A 21,202-nucleotide genomic window follows, 5' to 3' on the forward strand; every position below is an offset into this window, starting at 1 on the left:
GAGGGCTTTCAGGGGGGCTGGGGAAGAGAGACCCACGGGCCTTAGCAGCGTGGATGCCCTGGGCAGCGGGAGCCCTGAGCACTGGGTGCCCACGGCCCTGCACGCGGCAGCGCGAACCAGCCCTGTGCCCGCTCCCTCTCTCTCAGAGGCTGAGGCCCAGGCCCCGCTGTTCATCAGGAGAAGCAAGACCAGAGTCCCCCTGGCTGAGCGCTTCAGCCCCACCTCACCTGGGACTCCAGGCAGCATTTCCTGGATGGCGGCCTCAGCAGGGGCCACCCCAGAGGGGCACTCGCTGGGCACCCCCAAAGCGCTGAGTGCGGGCGCCCACAGGTAGACTCGCCCCAGCCCCTGCCTGGCTGGGCCCGGAGCGGGAAATGGTACCACAAATAAAAGAACCACAGCCACACACCTGCCTCCACCTGTGACTGTCCGCGGGGCCCTGGGCCCCCAGGCTGCACCGACCGGCTGGGACCCACCTTCCCGGATGGATGGACAGATGGACGGCCGTTCTCACAGTCCCTTTCCCTTGAGCAGGCTGCAGGGCCCCATCTGGTGCTGAGATCCTGGGCTCTGTCTTTTCAGAGAAGCATCTTCTAGCATCTTCTTTGTCACTCCAGGGTTATCGCCGGGGCTGGGTGCGGGCACTACTGTTCCAGGTGGCCATTTTCCCCACTTTATTGGATAAGACAAACAGAGAGAAAGTGAGAGAGGAGCATGAGAGAACTGTAGACCTGCTTCACCGCTCATCAAGTGTCCCCTCTACAGGTAGGGAGCCGGGCCTCCAACCTGAACCCGGATCCTTGTGTGGGTCCTTGCGCTTCGTACTATGTGCCCTGTCCCCTCACCCCCCCCCCCACGGCCATGAGCCTTTTCTTTCTTTTTTTTTTTTTTTTGCCTCCAGGGTTATTGCTGGGGCTCAGTGCCTGCACCATGAATCCACTGCTCCTGGAGGCCATTTTTCCCCCTTTTGTTGCCATTGTTGTTGTAGCCTTATTGTGGTTATTACTATTGTTGTTGATGTCGTTCGTTGTTGAACAGGACAGAGAGAAATGGAGAGAGGAGGGGAAGACAGAGAGGGAGAGAAAGACAGACACCTGCAGACCTGCTTCACGGCCTGTGAAGCGACTCCCCTGCAGGTGGGGAGCCGGGGGCTCGAACTGGGATCCTTATGCCGGTTCTTGCGCTTTGCGCCACCTGCGCTTAACCCGCTGCGCTACCGCTCGACCCCCCTTTTCAATGTTTCTGAGAGACTTTAGGGTTTTAGCATTGCTTTTCTTGCCGTCTTTTTAAATGCATTGTGATATGTGACTTCAGCTTTTTAGTTAGTGTTTATTCTGAAGTTCACTCTAAGCAAATCCAGCCAGATCCTGAGTTCCTCTGAAAGCAGGGTCAGAAAGAGAGAAAGAGGGACATGCTGCTGCTTTTTTGAGGCCAAAGGGACCAGAAAGAAAAACGGAGAAGGACATAGGACGTGGAGGCAGGTCAGTGCAGAGATGAAGCTCCACTCGGCAGGCAGCTGCCGGGGTTTCAAGCTGATGCTTCTTCACCCTCAGCAGACAGGCAAGAGCGGGGCAGGCTCTCAGGAGACGCTGAGGCAGGAAGGTAAAGTGCAGCCTCAGCTCCCTCTGCCTCTGCCCCTCCCGGGCCGCCCCTGAGCGGTGGTAGCTGTATGGGGCGGGCGGGAGTCTTGGAGGCCAGGTGGCCAAGAGTCGGCCACGGCCTGGGCTCCTGCCCTGCTGTGACCCTCCAGTGTTTCCTCACCCGCCTCCCAGTGTTTCCTGATCCCAGACGTACCCAGACGCGTCCCTGGGCTCCCGTCCTCTCAAGTGTAACCACGGAGCTGAAATGACTCACTTTCCCTGTGGCTGGCAGCTCGCGTCTCGCGCCTCGGACTGGCTTCCTGGCTTCCTTGCCTGAGCACTTCCTGCTCACGATGGCAACACACTGCCCTCTAGAGCAAGTCCGAGGAACAGCCCCCGCCACTAGAACAGCGGCTCCATGAAGCCCCCCTGGTTCTTATGGGGGGTGTTGGATAGGGGAGCGAGTGGGTTCTTGTTTTTTAATTTTGTATTATTTATTTTCCCTTTTGTTGCCCTTCCTTGTTGTTTATTGGTGTTGTTATTACTTTAATTGTTGTTGTCGTTGTTGGATAGGACAGAGAGAAATGGAGAGAGGAGGGGAAGACAGAGAGGGGGAGAGAAAGATAGACACCTGCAGACCTGCTTCACCACCTGTGAAGCGACTCTCCCTGCAGGTGGGGAGGCCGGGGGCTCGAACCGGGATCCTTGCACCGGTCCTTGCGCTTCGCACCACGTGCGCTTAACCCGCTGCGCTACCGCCCGGCTCCCAGGGAGCGGATTTAAGTGCACATATTACTAAGCACAGAGATGCAGGTTTGAGCCCTGCTCCCCACCTGCAGGGGGGACGCTTCACGAGCAGCGAGGCAGGTCTGCAGGTGTCTTACCCGCCCCATCTTTCCACTTCTCTCAATTTCTCTGTCCTAATACAAATCAGAAAGAACTAAAATAAAAAAATAAAATAAAAAGGCTGCCAGGAATAGTGGATTCACCCTGGTGATGACCCTGGAGGCAATGAGACTGAGAAAGCCCTTTTTTCCCAACATATGTGTGCCCTTCGAAATTTTTTATTTTGCTTATTTATTACAAGTCAGGTGTTCCGTATGAGGCAGACCCAGAGAAGCTGGGGCACCACTCTGTACCTGCCGTGAGGGGCCCTGGTGCTCAGGTTAGATGCCCTACAGCCAACCACCCACCCCAACTTTTTTTTTTTTTTTTCCCCTCCAGGGTTATTGCTGGGCTCGGTGCCTGCACCATGAATCCACTGCTCGTGGAGGCCATTTTTCCACCTTTTTGTTACCCTTGTTGTTGTAGCCTCATTGTGGTTATTATTATTGCCGTTGTTGATGTTGTTCGTTGTTGGATAGGACAGAGAGAAATGGAGAGAGGAGGGGAAGACAGAGAGGGGGAGAGAAAGACACCTGCAGACCCGCTTCACCGCCCGTGAAGTGACTCCCCTGCAGGTGGGGAGCCAGGGGCTCGAACCAGGATCCTTACGCCAGTCCCTGTGCTTTGCGCCACATGCGCTTAACCCGCTGCGCCACCGCCCGACACCCACCACCCCAACTTTCTAAGCCTCTCTTTGCCTCCAGGGTTATCGCTGGGGCTCAGTGCTGGCATTAGGAATCCACTGCTTCTGGAGGCCATTTTTCTCATTTTTTATTGGATAGGACAGAGAAAGAAACTGAGAGAGGAAGGGTAGAGAGGGAGAGACACCTGCAGAGCTGCTTCATCGCTTGGGAGGCAACCCTCCTGCAGGTGGGGAGCCAGGGGCTCAAACTGGGATCCTTGCACGTCGTACTATGTGTGCGTAACTGGGTGCACCACAGCCTGGCCTTCTCTTCAAGTGGCAAGCTATTATCGTATCCCTATGCTGAAGTTTTAAATAAGGCTCACAAATCAAACAGTGTTGAGAGGAAAGAATGCCCGACAGAAAACACCCTTCCCATCCCGTCGTAAAAGTATTTTATTCGGATGAAAGTGTTTATTGGATAGATTTTTTCCTTTTTTAAGAAGGGGAAGGGGCCAGGCAGTGGCACACCTGGTCAGGCGCTCACATTACATTGAGCAAGGACCGGGTTCAAGCCCCTGGTCCCCACCCGCAGAGGGAAAGCGTCACGAGTGGCGGAGCAGGGCTGCAGGGGTCTCTCTCCCTCTTGATATCTCCCCTCAATTTACCTCTGTCTCTACCCATAATGAATTCATAAATTAAGAAAGGGGGGTAGGTAGAGACCGAGACACCCATAGCCCCGTTTCTCCCCTCGTGAAGGTTTTCCCTCAGGTGGGGAAAATCCAGCTTTTAAATGTCTTTTATTTCTTAAAAATATTTATCCCTTTTGTTGCCCTTGTTTTATTGTTGTAGTTGTTATTATTGTTGTTGTAATCACTGATGTCATTATTGTTGGATAGGACAGAGAGAAATGGAGAGAGGAGGGGAAGACAGAGAGGGGGAGAGAAAGACAGACACCTGCAGACCTGCTTCACCGCCTGTGCGGGTGGGGCGCCGGGGGCTCGAACCGGGATCCTTACTCTGGTCCTTGCACTTTGCGCCACGTGCGCTTAACCTGCTGCGCTACCGCCGACTCCCTAGATGTGCCTTTTAAGTTACGTCATGAGGTTCCCCCCAGCAGCCGTTTAGTGGATGAGATTGTGTCCACGCCCCACTGCCGGGCACCTGGACTAGAAACAGGGTCTGTGCAGCTCTAATGGGGTCAGGCAGCAGGGGTCTGAGTCCCGTGTGTGCTGTATTAAGAAAATATATATAGTAAAACCTGTACAGAGACAACAACAAAAGCTTTCATAAAAGGTTTTTTAAAATTATTAAACTCTATAAAACATGTTCAAAATCCACAGGGAAACACAGCGGAGATAAAATGCTGTGTGAGGTACGTCCTCCCTTCAGCGTGTCCCTCCAGCGGGGCAGGGAAGAGCCAGGCAGCGGCTACAGTGGCGCCGAGTCCCCGGCAGGCCCAGCGACGGGCTCCCCGTCCCCCTGCTCCTCTGTACGGGGTGGCCCTCTCTCGCTCCCACCGTCCTCCTCCTCCTCCTCACTGGACTCACTGTCCAGTGTCTCGGCCCCGGCAGCTTCCTGGTGGTTGGGAGAACTCCCGCCGGCTCTGTCTGTGGGGACGGCTCCTTTCCTCTGCGGCAAGATGGTGAAAAACGCCTCCTGCCAGTCCCGCGTCTCCAGGTATTCCAGGATGATCTCAAACACTGCAGCACAGACCGACCCCTGGGCCTTTAGCCGCTCTGCACACCGTCCTGGGCTGGCTGCCCCACAGCCACCTGCCCGGCCCTCAGCCCACCACCGCCTGGCTGCTCCTCAACACCCCCCCCCCAACAGAGCCCTGCTCAGCTCCAGCTTATGATGGTGCAGGGGATCGAAGCTGGGACTTTGGAGCCTCAGACAGGAATCTCTTTACCTAACCGTTATGCTATCTGCCTCCGCCCCAAGTCCACTCCTAAGCACCTTGGCCTGCCTCTGCCCACAGTCGGAAGGGGCCTGTGCTTCCTGCCTGATCTTTATTCTGCCCACTTCTCGGTCCTTCAGAACACAAAACTGGAGGCCAGACTAGCATTCATCTTCATCTATTCTGTTTTTCTTAAAAACACTGCCACTTGCTCTGGGACACGCCCAGCCTGCTTTCTTGTTTTATGTCAGGATCAAAAGGGACTCAGCTCCCAGGCACCCTGCCTGTAGTCGACACGACACTCAGCACCACCATGCGTGGCCACCGGGGAAGCAGTGACACCGGCTGCACAGGGCAGCCACCCTCTACTTCCTGACTGACAGTGTCAGGAGTCTTGTGATGCAGAAAGTGCTTGGCGCCCAAATGGCTCAGTAAGGAGTCATGTCTAACAAAAGTCTGTGTTCAGGGGGCCAGACGGTGATGCACCTGGTTGAGAGCACACATCACAGTGCTCAAGGACCTGGTTCAAATCCTTGGTCCTCACCTACAGGGGGAAAGCTTCACAGGTGGTGAAGCAGGGCTGCAGGTGTCTGTCTCTCTCCTTCTCTACCAACCGCCTTCCCTCTCGATTTTTGGCTGTCTCTATCCAATAAACAAAGATAATTGTTAAAAAATCTGAAAAAGAAAAAGAAAAAAAAAATCTGTCCTCAGCCATTTTGTAAAGCACACCTCCAGGCATGAACTTAGGTGCAGGAGTGGCAGTTACAGTGTAACTGTAGCAAAAGGGGAAATAATTCACCAACAGGAGGATGGTTAAGTCATCACACATTCAGATGGTGGAATATTATAGACCCACTAAGAGTAACTCAATGACACAAGAAAACACCCCAGATGTGTGTCACTCTGTGTAACAGAAGCTTCCAACTAGCAGTCTTCTATGAGCAAACTGGAAAGACATACACCAAAAGGTAACGACAGTGGGTCACCTGGCAGAGCTCACTTTACCATGTACGAGGACCCAGGTTCAAGCCTCTGGTCCCCCAGCTGTAGGTGGAACAGGGCTGCAGGTGTCTTTTTTCTCTCCCCTTTCCCTCTCGATTTCTGTCTCAAGTAGAAGAGGCAAAAGAGGGCTGAGCAGACGGGAGGTAGCAGAGTGGTTTGAGGGGGACTTCCACGCCTGCGGCTCCAAAGGTCCCAGGCTCAAGCCCTAGCACCCAAAAAAAAGGGGGGTGTGTGGAGAAATGGCCACTGGGCGTGATGGAGTCATCACACAGACACCAGGCCCCAACACTGGTGGCACCTTTGGGTGCTTCTGTCTGGGAGTCCAGTCAGGACGAAAGGCTGTGAAAGGCTGTGTGAGCACATTCCACCAGTGCAGAGCACACAGGACGGGGTCTGGTGCCAAGCAGGGCACCTCCGTGTGCAGCCGGCTGCCCAGCCGTGCCTGACGGTGCACGGGGGGGTGGGGGGGGGAGGGACTCTCATAAGTGTCCCCAGACACATCACCCGGAGACTCAGGACACCCCTGCAAACTTAGCAAGTGAGTGTTATTTCCGTCACCCACACACATGCAGCTGAGCCAGGGAGACTGCAGGGGGCAGACAGGCCTCGCCCGGAGGCCCAGGGCCAACCCGACGCCAGTCAGAGTCGGGTGTTGCTCTGAGGGGCAAAACAGGAAAAGACACTGGGAAAGATAACGTGGCCACAAAAGTATCTCAGTGAGGAAATCGTAGTCATCACTACTACGTTTCTAGCAGGGCGTGTTTCCGACTTGAATGCAGACTCACCGTGGTTAATCGCCAAGACTTTCCTACTATTCATCTTCACAAAGTTCCCCAGGGGGAGCTGTGCATGTTCGATTCCGTGCTCGGACGCTTGCTTATACGTGAGTCCCTGAAACAAGAGACAGCGTGGCACGGACCACAACTGTAAGTCACCTTAGCAAGCCTGGTCTCCAGCTCCCAAGGCAGCCCTCATGCCCGACTGGGAGGCCCCGGAGTGACCCCCTTGGCTGCTGATGAAGCAGACGAGCCCCCGTGGCTGTAGCTGGACAAGGAGCTGGGCAGGGTGGGAGGCCCTGCTTAGCCGGGGTGTGGCCGGCACCCACCAGGCCCCCAGCTGCCCCGGGCCCCAGTCAGGGAGAGTGGACAGTGTGCCCGTGGAGGTGGGCTGGGCAGTGAGAGGTGGACAGGGAGGAGGGGCGGCTGCCACGGGGGTGGGTGGGCACCTTGTGGTGGTTGTGGTCCACCAAGCCCCCAATCACGTAGGCCTTGGACTCATCCAGCTCCTGCAGCACGTTGGGGGAGTCCGACGTGAGATACACCAGGTCCTCTTTCCTCATGAGCTCGCTGTAGTGCTCGGGCTTGACCTGGATGTCCTGCAAGACGGGGCCAGTTGAGCAGGGGCCGGGCCGCAAGGCAGCAGCAGAGCACAGGACCGACCAGGAGAGCTGCAGGCTCAGTGCTGGCACTGTCACACCAGAACGCTGAGGTGCTCTGGCGTCGGCCGTCTCACTCAGGAGAATAAATCAGCCTAACTTTGCGCTGGACAGAACGTCCACAGGCCAGGGCCGCCGTGCCCCGTGTGCGATCGAGGCCAGGGCCCGGCCGCCATGGGGGACATGCTCCAGCAGCGGGGGAGGCTGCCCAGAGCTCCTCTCCCTCCCCCAGTCAGAGAAGACTCCTCCACCATGTCCCCTGGGGAAAGGCAGCAGAGGAGACAGCCCAGATGCTGGGGCTCCTGCACCTCCTTCCAGACTGAACACCTCCCTCCCCCTGTGAAATAGATGCCCCAAATTGGAGGCACTGCTCATGCGTGAGGCCCTGATCACTCTCTCTCTCTCTCTCTCTCACACACACACACACACAAGAATTTTGTGAAAACTGACTCAAAACGATGATTTTCTTTTCCTCAGAAAAGGCAATCAAGGGCGTGTGAAATGCTCAGACTCTCTGAGACGCACCCCCAGAGGCCCCGACTGCTGGCACCTGGCCCTCCCTCATCACCCAGAGGGTGTCGTCTCCGTCGCCCCCCCACCCCGCTCCCATGCCGGCGGTAACCCAGCACCTTCCAGTTGACCCAGCCTCTGTCGTTCTCGTCCATGTTCCTCTTCAGCTGGCCTCCGTGGCTCGTCAGGTAGAACTGGGGGAGAACGAGTGCAAGTGGCCACTGAGCCCAGCACCTGCTGCCCCCTCCCCCCCGTACGTGTAATGTTCTCGACTGTGACGTGTTTCAAGCACGCAGGACCTGTGGCCTGCGCAAGGCTGCACGCGCGTCTCTCTGCTTCCCGCCTGCGTGTTGCCCCAGCAGCTGCGTGCCGCCCGTCCGTCTGCGTGACCGGCTCCCCTCGTCCCCCTGCTTCCCCGACAAGCCTCCGCTCGCGGTTTCTTTCCTGACATCGTTTTTTTTTTTTTTTCCCCAGCAAGTTCTCGTGTTTCAATTCTCTCTATTTGGGGCTGGGTGGGGGTGCATCTGGTTGAATGCACATGTTCCAATGCCTAAGGACCCAGGTTCAGACCCCTGGTCCCCACCTGCAGGGGGGAAGCAACAGAACAGGTGAAGCTGGGCTGTAGGTCTCTGTCTGTCTCTCTCTCCCTCCTTCTTCCTCTTAATTTCTGGCCATCTCTTCCCAGTAATTAAATAAATATAATAAAAAGTTTCTAAAAATTCTCTATATTCCACCTAAGTGAAACCATTCAGCGTTTGGAAAACTCTGTTCTTAATAGCAGCCGACTGGTCTCACAGATCACTCCCTGGGGGGATGGGGCACAGATTTGTGGGGGTGGGGATGATGTGGCATCATCTCTCAATCTGGTAAACTATTCATTGCAAATGAAAAAATGACCTGATTAAAAAAATAATAAACTGTTCCCTCAGCCTAATGAAAAAAGGAAAAACTTGGGGGCCAGGCAGTGGTACACCCACTTAAGCACACTTACTACCGAGTGCAAGGACCAGGGTTCGAGCCCCCGCTCCCCATTTGCAGGGGGAAGCTTTAGGAGCTACGAAGCAGGTCTGCAGATGTCTCTGTCTCTCTCCTCTACCTCCCTCTCCTCTCTCAGTTTCTTTCTTTTCTGTTCAGTAAAGTGGAAACAATGGCCACCGGGAGCGGTGGACTCCTAGTGCCTGCACCGAGCCCCAGAGGTAACCCTGGAGGCAAAAATAAATGAATAAATTGGGGGAAAAAGGCCCTTTCCAGGACTGTGAGTGACTAAAGATCCTACGGGTGGGGAGACGCGCCCGCAGGCCCCAGCCCCGTGCCCAGAAGGGAAGGCCCCAGGCGCCGGCAGCCCGAGTGGGAGGCGTCTCCTGAGCGTCCTCCACCGCAGGAGCGACCACCCCACACCCAGCAGTGGACCGACAACGGAGACCATCCAGACACTCCTTGTTTTTGGAGACGAGGCGGCAAGTCGCACACACGGTGTCCCGTGCGGCAAGGAGGCCTGTGGTGAGGCTGCCTGTCCAGGAAGACAGAAGGGGGCGGGCGCCATCTCCCCACATGCCTGCTCAGGACACGGGGCCCACATCTCCCCACACACCTGCACGGGCGCAGGCCGGTCACCGTCTCCCCACACACCTGCACGGCGCAGGCCGGTCACCGTCTCCCACATACCTGCACGGGGCGTGAGGCGCGGCGGTTCTCTGCGTAGCATCGCTGGATCTGCTTGTGAAGCTTCTTAATGTCCTAGGAGGACGGCTGTCACAGCAGGTTCTCCGACCACCTGTGGCCACCCCCAGCCTCAGCCAGAATAAGCCAGAGGGAAGACAAGCCCCAGACCAGAGACAGCTCACGAGCTAGGGTGCAGGCCTCACCATGCACACAGCCTGGGCTCCAGCCCTGGCACCACATAATGCAGCACAGTGGCACTGGGGAAGCTCTGGTGAGGTGTTTCTCCCTCTCTGTCTGAACAAAGGGTCAAACAAGGAGCAGTGAGACCATGAGTGCCAAGGCTACAGGACCACCTGGAGGGCCGGCTGTGACCTGGGCTGGCACAGAGGGTCTGGGGAGGGCCGGCTGTGACCTGGGCTGGCACAGAGGGTCTGGGGAGGGCCGGCTGTGACTTGGGCTGGCACAGAGGGTCTGGGGAGGGCCGGCTGTGACCTGGGCTGGCACAGAGGGTTTGAGGAAGGAGGAGCTGTGTCCCTGGGCTTGTGGCCAGTGGTGGCATTGAGGTGCCCGACTGGGCTGTGGTGGGCAGGGTGGCACCTTGAGGGGCATCAGGCTGTCGAAGCTGCAGTCCACCACCAGGCGCAAGCTGCTGGGCGCCGCGTCCCTGCGGACCCGCTTCCGCTCCCTCACGGCTGCCTCGGGATCCGGCTGGCTCCATCGCTCAAGCTTCTTCCTCTTGCGCTTCTCTTTCCGCTTCTCCCTGTGAGTGACAGCACTGCTGTTTGTGCTCAGACGTTCACCTGCTTCCTCCAGCACCGTGTAAACCATTCCTTTCCGCGCTGGACCACGTCGACTCACCATTTCTTAATGAGTCAAACATGGTCACATGTCAGCACTTCCATGCAGCCGAGCCAGGCTTTAGACAGGAAGGAAATGAACTGCTGGGACACTATGCAGCTTTCTTTTTTTAAATAAATAAATAAATAAATATTTGTATTTACTTATTACTGAATACAGAGAAATTGAGAGGGGAGAAGATAGAGAGGGAGAGAGACAGAGAGACACCCGCAGCCCTGCTTCACCGCTCGTGAGTCTTTCCCCTGCAGGTGGGGACCAGGGGCTTGAACACGGGTGGGTCCTTGTGCCCTGTGATGTGTGTGCTCAGCCAGGTGTGCCACCGCCCGGCCCTGTTTTTCTAGGCAGAGCTGCGCCGCAGGGTGGGTTTGGGGACGTACTTGCGGAGTTCCCGCTGCTCCTCCCACTGCTGCTGCTTCAGGAGCTTCTTCAGCTGGCGTTTAGAGACCGGCTTCAGCTGGCCCCTTGCTGTCTGCCCCTGGCTCTCCCCTTGATCCTCACTCGAATCTGGCCTTCCTGCAACACTGGGAGTCTCCGTGAGTGCCGGCGACATTTCAGATGACATTCTTCGGTTCCTCTGAAAAGTTAAAGACCAATTTTTTCTTGTGCTGATTGCACTCTCTCTCTCACAGAGAGAGAGATGCAAATAACTAATAAAATGAACCTTACCAGCAATTACAAAATTTACAAACGCAGGGAACCAGGAAGTGGTTCACCTGGCAGAACGCTACAGTTCCACACGGGGAAGCTTCACGGGCAGCGCAGCAGTGTCTCTCCATCTTTCTGTCTAAGGCAGAGAATACAAGGCCCCCAGGACAAGTTGGCAAGCAGGCGCCGGGCCCCAGGAATCTCGGTGACCAAGAGAAAAAGTAGACGGCTAAATGCTGCGTGCTGACAGACCGCCGGTGAAGTGGCGCATTTTCGTGTACTGAATGTGGCCCGGTGGTTTATCTGGAAAGCTGCTCGGATCTGTCCTGAGAGCTTTATCACGTCCACACCCCCTGCCCAATCACTTCCTCCAGCTCCTATGAAAGGAGCAGAAACTTGCTTGCACACACACACAAACACCAAAGGAAACGGCATCTGCTGGGTGAGGGTAGATAGCATAATGGTTATGCAAAGAGACTCTCACGCCTGAGGCTCCAAAGTTCCCGGTTCAATCCCCCACACAGCCCTAAGCCAGAGCTAAGAGGGGCTCTGGTAAAAGTAAAAAAAAAAAAAAAAAAAAAGGCACCTGCAAGACAGCGGTATTTTCAGAGATGAATGTGTTTGGCAGAAGGTGAATACAAAGCAGCAGCTCATTTATGGGACAGTCACAAGAAAATCCTGTTGTCCCACTTTATTTAGGGATAAATAAAGGCAAATAGTTGTTCTAAATAGGAAAAAAAAATCTAAAAACTTTACATGGTGTCCAACTGTGTTTTAAATGTCTTTCTCGGGCAGTGGCGCGCCCAATGAAGTACACGTTGCTATGCCCAGGCACCCGTGTGTGAGCCCCAGTGCCCACCCGCAGGACGGAGGTGGGGGGCTTCCGCTGCAGGGAAGCAGGTGTCTCTCCCCCTCTTCTCTCAGTGCACATAAAAATAAAAGACCGCGCACTGGAGCAGTGGATTCATCACGCAAGAGCCCAGTCCCGGGGGAGTGATCCTGGTAGCAATTAAAAAAAAAAAAGTTCAACAATTTGTTTGGCTTTGTATGTTAACTCTCTTTTCAGTCACCAGGTCCCAGATGCCAGCAGGATGCGACCAGACTTCCCTGGACAGACGACCCCACCAATGTGTCCTGGAGCTCTGCTTCCCCAGATCCCCCCCCACTAGGGAAAGAGAGAGGTAGACTGGGAGTATGGATCCACCTGCCAACACCCATGTTCAGCGGGGAAGCAGTTACAGAAGCCAGACCTTCCACCTTCTGCATCCCACAGTGACCCTGGGTCCATACTCCCAGAGGGATAGAGAATGGGAAAGCTATCAGGGGAGGGGACGGGATACGGAGTTCTGGTGGTGGGAACTGTGTGGAGTTGTACCCCTCTTATCCTGTGGTTTTCTCAATGTTTCCTTTTTATAAATAAAATTTTTTAAAAAAAAGTTTACTTCTTATTTATGACTTCCTCGATTTAAAAATTCCATAAAAGATTTACTTTTTTAAAAAGATGGACGTCGGGGGTCGGGCGGTAGTGCAGCGGGTTAAGCGCAGGTGGTGCAAAATCACAAGGACCAGCGTAAGGATCTGGGTTTAAGGTCCCCCCGGCTCCCCACCTGCAGGGGAGTCACTTCACAGGCGGTGAAGCAGGTCTGCAGGTGTCTGTCTTTCTCTCCCCCTCTCTGTCTTCCCCTCCTCTCTCCATGTCTCTCTGTCCTGTCCAACAATGACGACGTCAATAACAGCAACAACAACGATAGCTACAACAATAAAACAACGACAACAAAAGGGAATGAGTAAATAGACAATAATAAAAAGATGGACGTCGTGGTCCCGGAGGTGGCGCAGTGAGTAGAGCACTGGACTCTCTCGAGCATGAGGCCCCGAGTTCAATCCCCGGCAGCACGTGTACCACAGCGATGTCTGGTCCTTCCTCTCTCTTCCTAGCTTTCTCCTCAATAAATAAAATATTAAAAAAAAAAAAAAAAGAAAAGAAAAGCAAAGGAGAAAGATGGACGTCGACCAGATGGTGCGCCTGGCTAAGCACACTCCTTCCCACGCCAAAGGACCCGGGCTCGAGCTCGGCTCGGTGCAGCAGGGCTGCGGGGGTTTCTTCCCTCTTCCTCTCCGTCTCCCTCTCCGCTTCTGTTTCTGTCCAACACACAAGTAATTCCTCTGAAAGATGAACGGCAGCTTGTCGGCTACCGAGACAGGGGAGCTGGTGCCCTGGGACAAGACAAGGGGACATGGCGCCCGGGGGGCGGGAGACCGGCGTCCCCAGAGCCCCCACTTTGAGAGCGAGGCGGGCCCTCCGACAGGGGCGCCCCGAGACGCCAGGGCCTCTCCCCTCCCGTCCCCTCCCGTCCCCTCCCGTCCTCAGCAGCCTCTGCCTTGCTAACCCGTGCCCGGCGGCTCACTTCCGGCGCGGCGGGCGCGCTCGGCACGTCACTTCCGGTCAAGCCTCCAGCCCGGCTGTTAATGGGGATGACGATCTCGGCCAGTCTCGCCGGGGCTCTCGAGGGGCCGGCGAACACCCGCCGCGGAGCCGGGAAGCCTACCGCGCTGAGAAGCGGGCGGGAGGCGGCGGGGTGCAGGCTGAGCGGCTCTGGAAGGGCCCGCACTCCAATTCCCAGCGCCGGGGGTGACGGCGTACGCACTACACGTGCGGCGACGGCGGCTACGCCTGACGTCATTCAGATGCGCCGACTCGGCTCCCAGAGGAAGGCGGGGACAGGGGCGGGGCCAGGTGTTAGGAGGAAGTGGTCTGATTGGATGATGGCCTGGAGGGGCGGGGCTAACGTGGGGCGGGGCTTTACTCGAGTTTTTGTGTTGTGTGTGTGTCTCCTTAGGTTCATTCATTTTATACCGGGAGTTAGGCAGCAGGGCTCTCCTCTTAAAAGTCAAAAACATGTGGTCCGGGAGGTGGCGCAGTGATAGAGCTTGGGACTCTCAGGCATGAGGTTCTGAGTTCGATCTCCGGCAGCACATGTGCCAAAGTGATGTCTGGTTCTTTCTCTTTCCTTCTATCTTTCTCATTAATAAATAAATAAATAATATTTTTTTTAAAAGTCAAAAACATTGTCTTCCCCTCCTCTCTCCATTTCTCTCTGTCCTTTCCAACAACAACAGCAATAACCACAACAATGACACAACAACAAGGGTAACAAAAGGGGGGGGGAATGACCTCCAGGAGCAATGGAGCCCCAGCAATAACCCTGGAGGCAAAAAGAAAAGAGAGAAAGAAGAGAAGAGAGGAGAAAGAGAAGAAGGAGAAAAAAAAAAAAAAAGTCAAAAACAGCCCTTGGGAGGAGCCACAGCATCAGGGGCAGAGCCCTATCTCTGTCTGCCAGGAAAGCAACCTGGGATGACTGAGATGGGGTTTCGACTCCACCAGAGAAAAGGCATGAACAGTGCTGCCTGGGAAACGGCTCAGCACGGGGAGCGCAGGAGTCAGCACTGAGGCTCCCACTGGCCTGAAAACAAGGCTTTCAAAAAGAAAATAGCAGGCCAGGTGGTGGCTCACCTGGTTAAGCACACACATTACAGGGCCCCACCTTTGGCGGGGAAGCTTCACGAGCAGGGAAGCAGGGCTTCAGCTGTCTGTCTCTTTCCTTCTCTATCTCCCCCTCCCTTCTCAGTTTCTCTCTATCAAAGAAATAAGTAATTAAGAGGCCTGATGGTGGCACACCTGGTTGAGGGCACATGTTACAATGGTCAAGGACCCAGGTTCGAGTCCCCAGTTCCCAGCTGCAGGGGGAAAGGTTTACGAGTGGTGAAGCAGGGCTGCAGGTGTCTCTCTGTCTCTGTTCCTTTCTACCCTCCCTCGATTTCTGGCTGTCTCTATCCAATAAATAAATAAAGATAATAATTTTTTTTTTTGCCTCTGGGGTTATTGCTGGGGCTCGGTGCCTGCATCCACTGCTCCTGGAGGCCATTTTTGCCCCTTTTGTTGCCCTTGTTGTTTTTATTGTTGTTGTAGTTATTATTGCTGTTGTTGGATAGGACAGAGAGAAATGGAGAGAGGAGGGGAAGACAGAGAGGAGGAGAGAAAGACAGACACCTGCAGACCTGCTTCACCGCCTGTGAAATGAATCCCCTGCAGGTGGGGAGCCAGGGGCTCGAACCAGGATCCCCACGTCAGTCCTTGTGCTCTGCACCACGTGCACCCAACCCACTGCACTACCGCCCGACCCCCCCAATTATTTATTTATTTATTTATTTAAAAAATATTTTATTTTTTATTAGAGAAAGATAGGAAGAGAGAGAGAGAGAGAGAGAGAAGCAGATATCACTCTGGTACATGTGCTGCCCAGGATTGAACTCGGGACTTGAGAGTCCAATACTTTATCCACTGCACCACCTCCTGGACCACAGACCCACCCAATTTTTTAAAAAAATACAAGAAAGAAAGAAAGGAATGTGAACCAGTAGGGAAAGCGGTGGCTTCTGAGCTGGAGGGGCCTCTGCTCTGCTGGCATCCACGTGGCCACACATGGCGCTGTCCCCCGAGTTCCCGCAGCCCGCAGGGAGCGCCCGGTCTGCATGGCTCGTGGGGTTGGCAGCTGCCAGTGACAGGCACTGAGTCTCGGGCGCCCGCCTGCACCTGGCTCCCGGCTCGCAGGCCGGGACCTGCTCTCATTCATCTCGAGCTGTTTTGCAGACTATCGGGTGACAGTTCATGGTTCCTGATACGTGACCTGGTGCAGTCTGTTTCTGCTATATATAGACCGAGCCCTCCAGGGGGACGTGGAGCACGGCCCCTGAGAGGGTGTCCTATTCTGTTTGCCCAGTCACTAGCCAGCCTGCAGTGTCCCTGCAGGATTCGAGGACTGGGGCCCGGTGGCTACTGGCCCTCATTCTGGGAAGAACTCTGAGAGGGAACCATCCCTGATGGTGAAATCACATTTGAATGTGTTGAAGATTTAGTGAGTCGAAAATAAATGTCACGGTCGGACTTTGTAAGTCACTGAACTGTCTGGGCTTAGAGACGGGATGGAGTCGCCTTCAGTCTGCACCTGGGTGCCCGTTGGCCATGCCCCAGCGAGGCCTGACTGTGCTCTGAGGATCAGGGCTCAGGCCTGCTCACCCTCCTGGGCACGGCATCTGGAGCTCTGCTGCCCTGCCCTGCCCTGGCCTGGCCTGGCCTGGCCTCAGGCGTCCTGTCTCACTGTCCCTGCCGCGGGATTAGTAACAGGACCTGCACAGCCGGCACAGCTAGGTAGGCGAGGCGCCCAGGGACCTGATGTACTCACAACTGGACCTTCTCTCAGAGCGAAATCTGGTGTCCCCAGAGGCCAGACAGGTCAGGTACAGAGTCAGCTGAGCTGCCATGGGCCAGAGGGGAGGAGCCAGAGCTGCAGAGCACATGGCTGACTCCGGGACTCTGTGAGGCAGAGAGCATGTAGTGCAGGGAATCATGGAGCTGCTGTCTCTCCCTCCACACACACATGCACGCACGTGGGGCTTGCTGAGGAGCCCAGCAGGAAACAAGTGCTACAGCTGGAGCATCACACTGTCCCCGGCAATCAGGGTCCAGCTCAAGGGACAGACGCCAGTGACAGTAAGGACCTGAGCTAGGTAGGCACTCAGAGCCTCCTGCCTCTCCGCAGAGAAGGGGCACTAGTCCAGTGGACCAGCTGCCTGCCCTGGACACCGTAGGCACAGCCCCAACAGCATCAGAGGCCAGTGCCAGGAGGAGGGGACATGGAGCTGCGTCCCCAGGGGCCCTTGGAGCCTAGCACAGCAGGACAGAGAGCAGGGTGCGGGGCTCTGTTCCTCCCGGGCTGAGGCTCCGGCCTCTCACACACTGCGAGGCGAGCAGGTGCCCATGGGAATAGGTGCCCCGTGCCCCCCCTGTGACATCCTGGAAGCCCAAAGCGTTGTCTCTGGAGCTCAGTGCCCGCGCTATGAAGCCACCGCTCCCAGTGACCACCTCCCCCTTTTCCCCTTTGTATTTAATCTGACAGGACAGAGAGAAATTGAGAGGGGAGAGGGAGACAGAGAGACACCTGATTTTCTGCTTGAGAAGCTTCCCCCCTGCAGGTGGGGACCGGGGCCTTCAGCTCAGTAACCTGTGTCCTCAACCAGGTGCACCACCACCCGGCAAGATGTATTTTCAAAACATTTATCGTGAGGAAGTGGAAAAGAAGATGGGAGGGGAAGAGAGACCTGGGCCATGCTCAGCTCTGGCATTCTGTGCTGCTGGGGCTCAAACCTGGGCCCACCCCCTGTCTCCGTTGAATCCAAAAGGTTCATTGCTGTGTCCCCCAAAAGAAAAGAAAACGAACTCTTCTGAGAGAGCTGACGCTGACCTGGGAAATATTTGGGGTCCTCTGCGTGTGGGGTGGGGTGGTGGAGAGCTATTTTTGGAAAAGCAATTACTTTTTTTCTGGTCTTAAACGCCACACACCTCAGACTAAGTCTTGAGTTTCTTTTTGCTAAAGAGAGGCATGGAGGGGGTTATCTTCAGGGGAGAATGGACGCTGCAGGAGCCTGTGCATTCTCCTGTGATCTTGTCTTGAGGTAAAGAACATTCTTTTGAAGGTGACATTGTGCCCTTGGGGACAAAATGGGTGGAACTGGAGGTGATGATGCCTAGGCAAGTAAGCAAGGAGATGAAAGGCGCCTACAGGCTGGTTTCACTACTATGTGGAGTCTAGAGATGTGATTCACATGGACTTGCAAAAAAAAAAAAAAGTAAAATAAAATAAAGCAGAAGCAAGAAAAGTGTCTCAGAGATGTGTGAGAACTCTGGTTGTTCTCTGTGGGAGGTGGAAGGATGGGGACGCGGGATTCTCGTGGTGGGTGTAGGGTAGGACTAGACCCTGTAGACTTATAATCCAGTGAGCTAGTACTCATCACAAATTTAAAAAAATGAACAAGAAAATTATCATTCTGAAAACTAGAGTATTTTTTCGTCATTACTATAGTTTTGATTAGCTGTGGCCTCTTGTGTGTGTGATGACCTTGCCCTGGAGCCTCTGTTTCATTCAGAGAGACAGAGAGGGAGAGAGACATGGAAGGAGAGAGATAGGGAGGGAAGCAGAGAGGGAGAGAGACAGAAGGAGCTAAGAGATGCCACATAGCAGAGCTTCCCCCAGTGCTGGCCCCTTGTGTGTGGCGCCAGGGCTCCAGGCCAGCCACCCTAGCAAGGACATATGCGGTGCCCTTGGCCATGCGAGGCCCATGGGGCCCTCGGGGGATGGCACTGGTGGCCTTCACGGCTGCCCCTTCCTGGCCGAGTGGCCACACCTGCTGCCTGAGCCCCGCCCTCCACCTTGGCGGCTGAAGTCCACCGGCACCTTCTAATCTAGAGGGTGGGTGACGTGCTCGACCTCTGACCCCACACACCGCCTGCACTTTGGAGCCAACCTGAGGCGTGGGGAGAGTTCCAGCAGCTTCCGAAAGCCAGGCGGGGACAGGCAGGGCCCCTGTGACCCTCTGGAGTTCGCAGGGCAGGTGACAGGGCTTCTCTCAGCCGCCCTGCGGCCCTGGGCACCTTTCAGGTTGGCAAGTCAAAGGACAACGAGGGCCCTGGGGTGGGGGGTGGAGGAGTCCACCAGCCTCCAGTGTCCTAGAAGGAAGGGAGGACAGTGAGTCTAGGGTTCGAGCTTTATTTCAGCCTCATTTCTCGAGATATGAAACAACAGTTAGGGGCTGCACAGGGGCACCTGGTAGAGTGCACACATTACCATGTTTGAGGACCTGGGTTCAAGCCCCCGGTCCCCACCTGCAGGGAGGAAGCTTCCTGAGTGGTGGACCAGGGCTGCAGGTGTCTCTCTGTCTCTGTATTTCTCTATTTCCAGCAAAGAGGAAAGAAAAGAGAAAAAATGGGAGTCGGGCGGTAGCGCAGCGGGTTAAGCGCAGGTGGCACAAAGCACAAGGACCGGCATAAGGATCCCGGGTTCGAGCCCCCAGCCTCCCCACCTGCAGGGGAGTCGCTTCACAGGCGGTGAAGCAGTTCTGCAGGTGTCTGTCTTTCTCTCCCCCTCTCTGTCTTCCCCTCCTCTCTCCATTTCTCTCTGTCCTATCCAACAACGACAAATAACTACAACAATAAAAAGACAACAAGGGCAACAAAAGGGAAAATAAATAAAATTTTTAAAAAAGAGAGAGGGAGGGGGTCGGGCGGTGGCACAGTGGGTTAAGTGCATGTGGCGCAAAGCGCAGGGACCGGCGTAAGGATCCCGGTTCTAGCCCCCGGCTCCCACCTGCAGGGGAGTCGCTTCACAGGCGGTGAAGCAGGTCTGCAGGTGTCTGTCTTTCTCTCCCCCTCTCTGTCTTTCCCTCCTCTCTCCATTTCTCTCTGTCCTAGCCAACAACGAATTGCGTCAACAAGGGCAATAATAATAACCACAACGAAGCTACAACAAGGGCAACAAAAGGGGGAAAACATGGCCTCCAGGAGCGGTGGATTCGTGGTGCAGGCACCGAGCTCAGCAATAACCCTGGAGGAGGGGAAAAAAAAAAAGAGAGAGAGAGAGAGAAAATAGCCTCGGAGGATGGTGGGGTCAACATGCCAGCATGGAGCCCAGCATTAACACTGGTGGCCCTAAATAAGTAGATAAATAAGCAAATCAATCTGGTTAGGACACGCTGCCCCGGGGGCTCTGTTCCTGCCCCCCCCCCCCCGGCTCCTCCGGGTCCTTCCTCTGGGTCCCTGGAGCTGGCGCAGGCAGGAGGTGCTGGCACTGACACCGCCCCCACCCACTCTGGCTGTGGCTGGAGCTGCCACACATCCTCTGGGGTGCCGCGAGCGGGTGACTCGCGGGACGGGCAGAAGAGCCCGGCTCTTGGGGGGGGAGGGGGTCCCAGGATGGACTCTGCAAAGGCTGACGGGGCCGGGACTTTACCCTCCAAGACACCTCTCACCAGCGGCCACCCTCAGCAGGGACCCACAGCCTGTTTTCTCTGCCCCCACAGAGCACAGGACCTGGGGACATGGGACATGGGGGGACACGGGACATGGGGGATATCTGGGGATATGGGACATGGGGGGACTCGGGACATGGGGAGACACGGGACATGGGGGATATCTGGGGACACGGGAGATGGGGGGACAGGGATATGGGGGATATCTGGGGACATGGGAGATGGGGGGACAGGGGACATGGGGGATATCTGGGGACACGGGAGATGGGGGACAGGGGACATGGGGGATATCTGGGGACATGGGAGACGGGGGGACACGGGACATGGGGGATATCTGGGGACTCGGGAGACTGGGGGACACAGGACATGGGGAGACACGGGACATGGGGGATATCTGGGGATATGGTACATGGGGGGACAGGGGACATGGGGGATATCTGGGGACACGGGAGATGGGGGGACATGGGACATGGGGGATATCTGGGGACTCAGGAGATGGGGGGACACGGGACATGGGGGATATCTGGGGACTTGGAAGACAAGGGCAGGGGGACATGGGACAGTGGGAAACACAGGGACGTGGGGGACAGGGACACAGGGGACATGGACATGGAGAACTGGAGGGCCACAGGATGGCAGGGAGTTCAAGGGCTCAGGGGTCGCAGTGACATGGGGGCTTGACCACTCCTCCATGAGCAGACGCAGCTGTTGCTCCTGGAGTCTCAGCCTCGGACTCCGGTCCGAGGCTGTGGGAATGTGGGACTGGCCTCACGTGACACCGCTGTGGGGGCACTAAGGCAGAATGCGGGGACACTGAGGCAGAATGTGGGGACGCTGAGGCAGAATGTGGGGATGCTGAGGCAGAATGTGGGGGCGCTGAGGCAGAATTCGGGGACACTGAGGCAAAATGTGGGGACACTGAGGCAGAATGTAGGGGTGCTGAGGTAGAATGTGGGAACACTGAGGCAGAATGTGGAGACGCAGAGGCAGAATGTAGGGGTACTGAGGCAGAATGTGGGGACACTGAGGCAGAATGTGGGGACGCTGAGGCAGAATGTGGGGACACTGAGGCAGAATGTGGGGACGCTGAGGCAGAATGTGGGGGTACTGAGGCAGAATGTGTGGGGATGCTGAGGCAGAATGTGGGGCACTGAGGCAGAATGTGGGGGTACTGAGGCAGAATGTGGGGGCGCTGAGGCAGAATGTGGAGATGCTGAGGCAGAATGTGAGGACACTGAGGC

At 55.8% G+C, this 21,202-nt stretch overlaps 3 protein-coding genes across 8 annotated transcripts in view; 1 reads left to right on the forward strand and 2 right to left on the reverse strand.

Annotated features, from left to right (window-relative positions):
* Positions 1–398, forward strand: part of C2H4orf17 (chromosome 2 C4orf17 homolog) — an 11,606-nt gene extending 11,208 nt beyond the window's left edge. The window contains exon 7 of the mRNA XM_060172400.1: positions 13–398. Coding sequence (XP_060028383.1) covers positions 13–334 — 322 coding nt within the window. The 3' untranslated portion in view covers positions 335–398. The remainder of the gene's footprint in view (positions 1–12) is intronic.
* LOC103125139 (all-trans-retinol dehydrogenase [NAD(+)] ADH7) overlaps positions 1–611 on the reverse strand; it is a 21,853-nt gene extending 21,242 nt beyond the window's left edge. Inside the window, exon 1 of the mRNA XM_060186337.1 lies at positions 477–611. The gene's annotated coding sequence lies outside the window, so the exon portion shown is untranslated. The remainder of the gene's footprint in view (positions 1–476) is intronic.
* TRMT10A (tRNA methyltransferase 10A) lies at positions 526–13,795 on the reverse strand. 6 transcript variants are annotated; one of them, XM_060186331.1, is made up of 9 exons: positions 13,490–13,795; positions 10,832–11,028; positions 10,194–10,356; positions 9,600–9,671; positions 8,054–8,128; positions 7,215–7,364; positions 6,775–6,880; positions 5,993–6,088; positions 4,650–4,790 (listed from the first exon to the last, which is right to left on the reverse strand). In XM_060186331.1, exons 1-8 carry the CDS (start codon positions 13,781–13,783, stop codon positions 6,012–6,014), a joined length of 1,134 nt encoding a protein of 377 aa, XP_060042314.1. In that variant the 5' UTR covers positions 13,784–13,795; the 3' UTR covers positions 4,650–4,790; positions 5,993–6,011. The 6 variants fall into 6 exon arrangements, with proteins under 6 accessions (XP_060042315.1, XP_060042312.1, XP_007535982.2 ...); XM_060186332.1 differs by lacking the exons at positions 4,650–4,790; positions 5,993–6,088 and adding an exon at positions 526–672; XM_060186329.1 differs by lacking the exon at positions 5,993–6,088 and having other exon boundaries at positions 4,373–4,790; positions 13,508–13,795.
* Positions 13,796–21,202: the final 7,407 nt, after the last annotated feature.

Source organism: Erinaceus europaeus, chromosome 2 (assembly GCF_950295315.1).
Source record: "Erinaceus europaeus chromosome 2, mEriEur2.1, whole genome shotgun sequence".
Lineage (NCBI taxonomy): Eukaryota > Metazoa > Chordata > Mammalia > Eulipotyphla > Erinaceidae > Erinaceus > Erinaceus europaeus.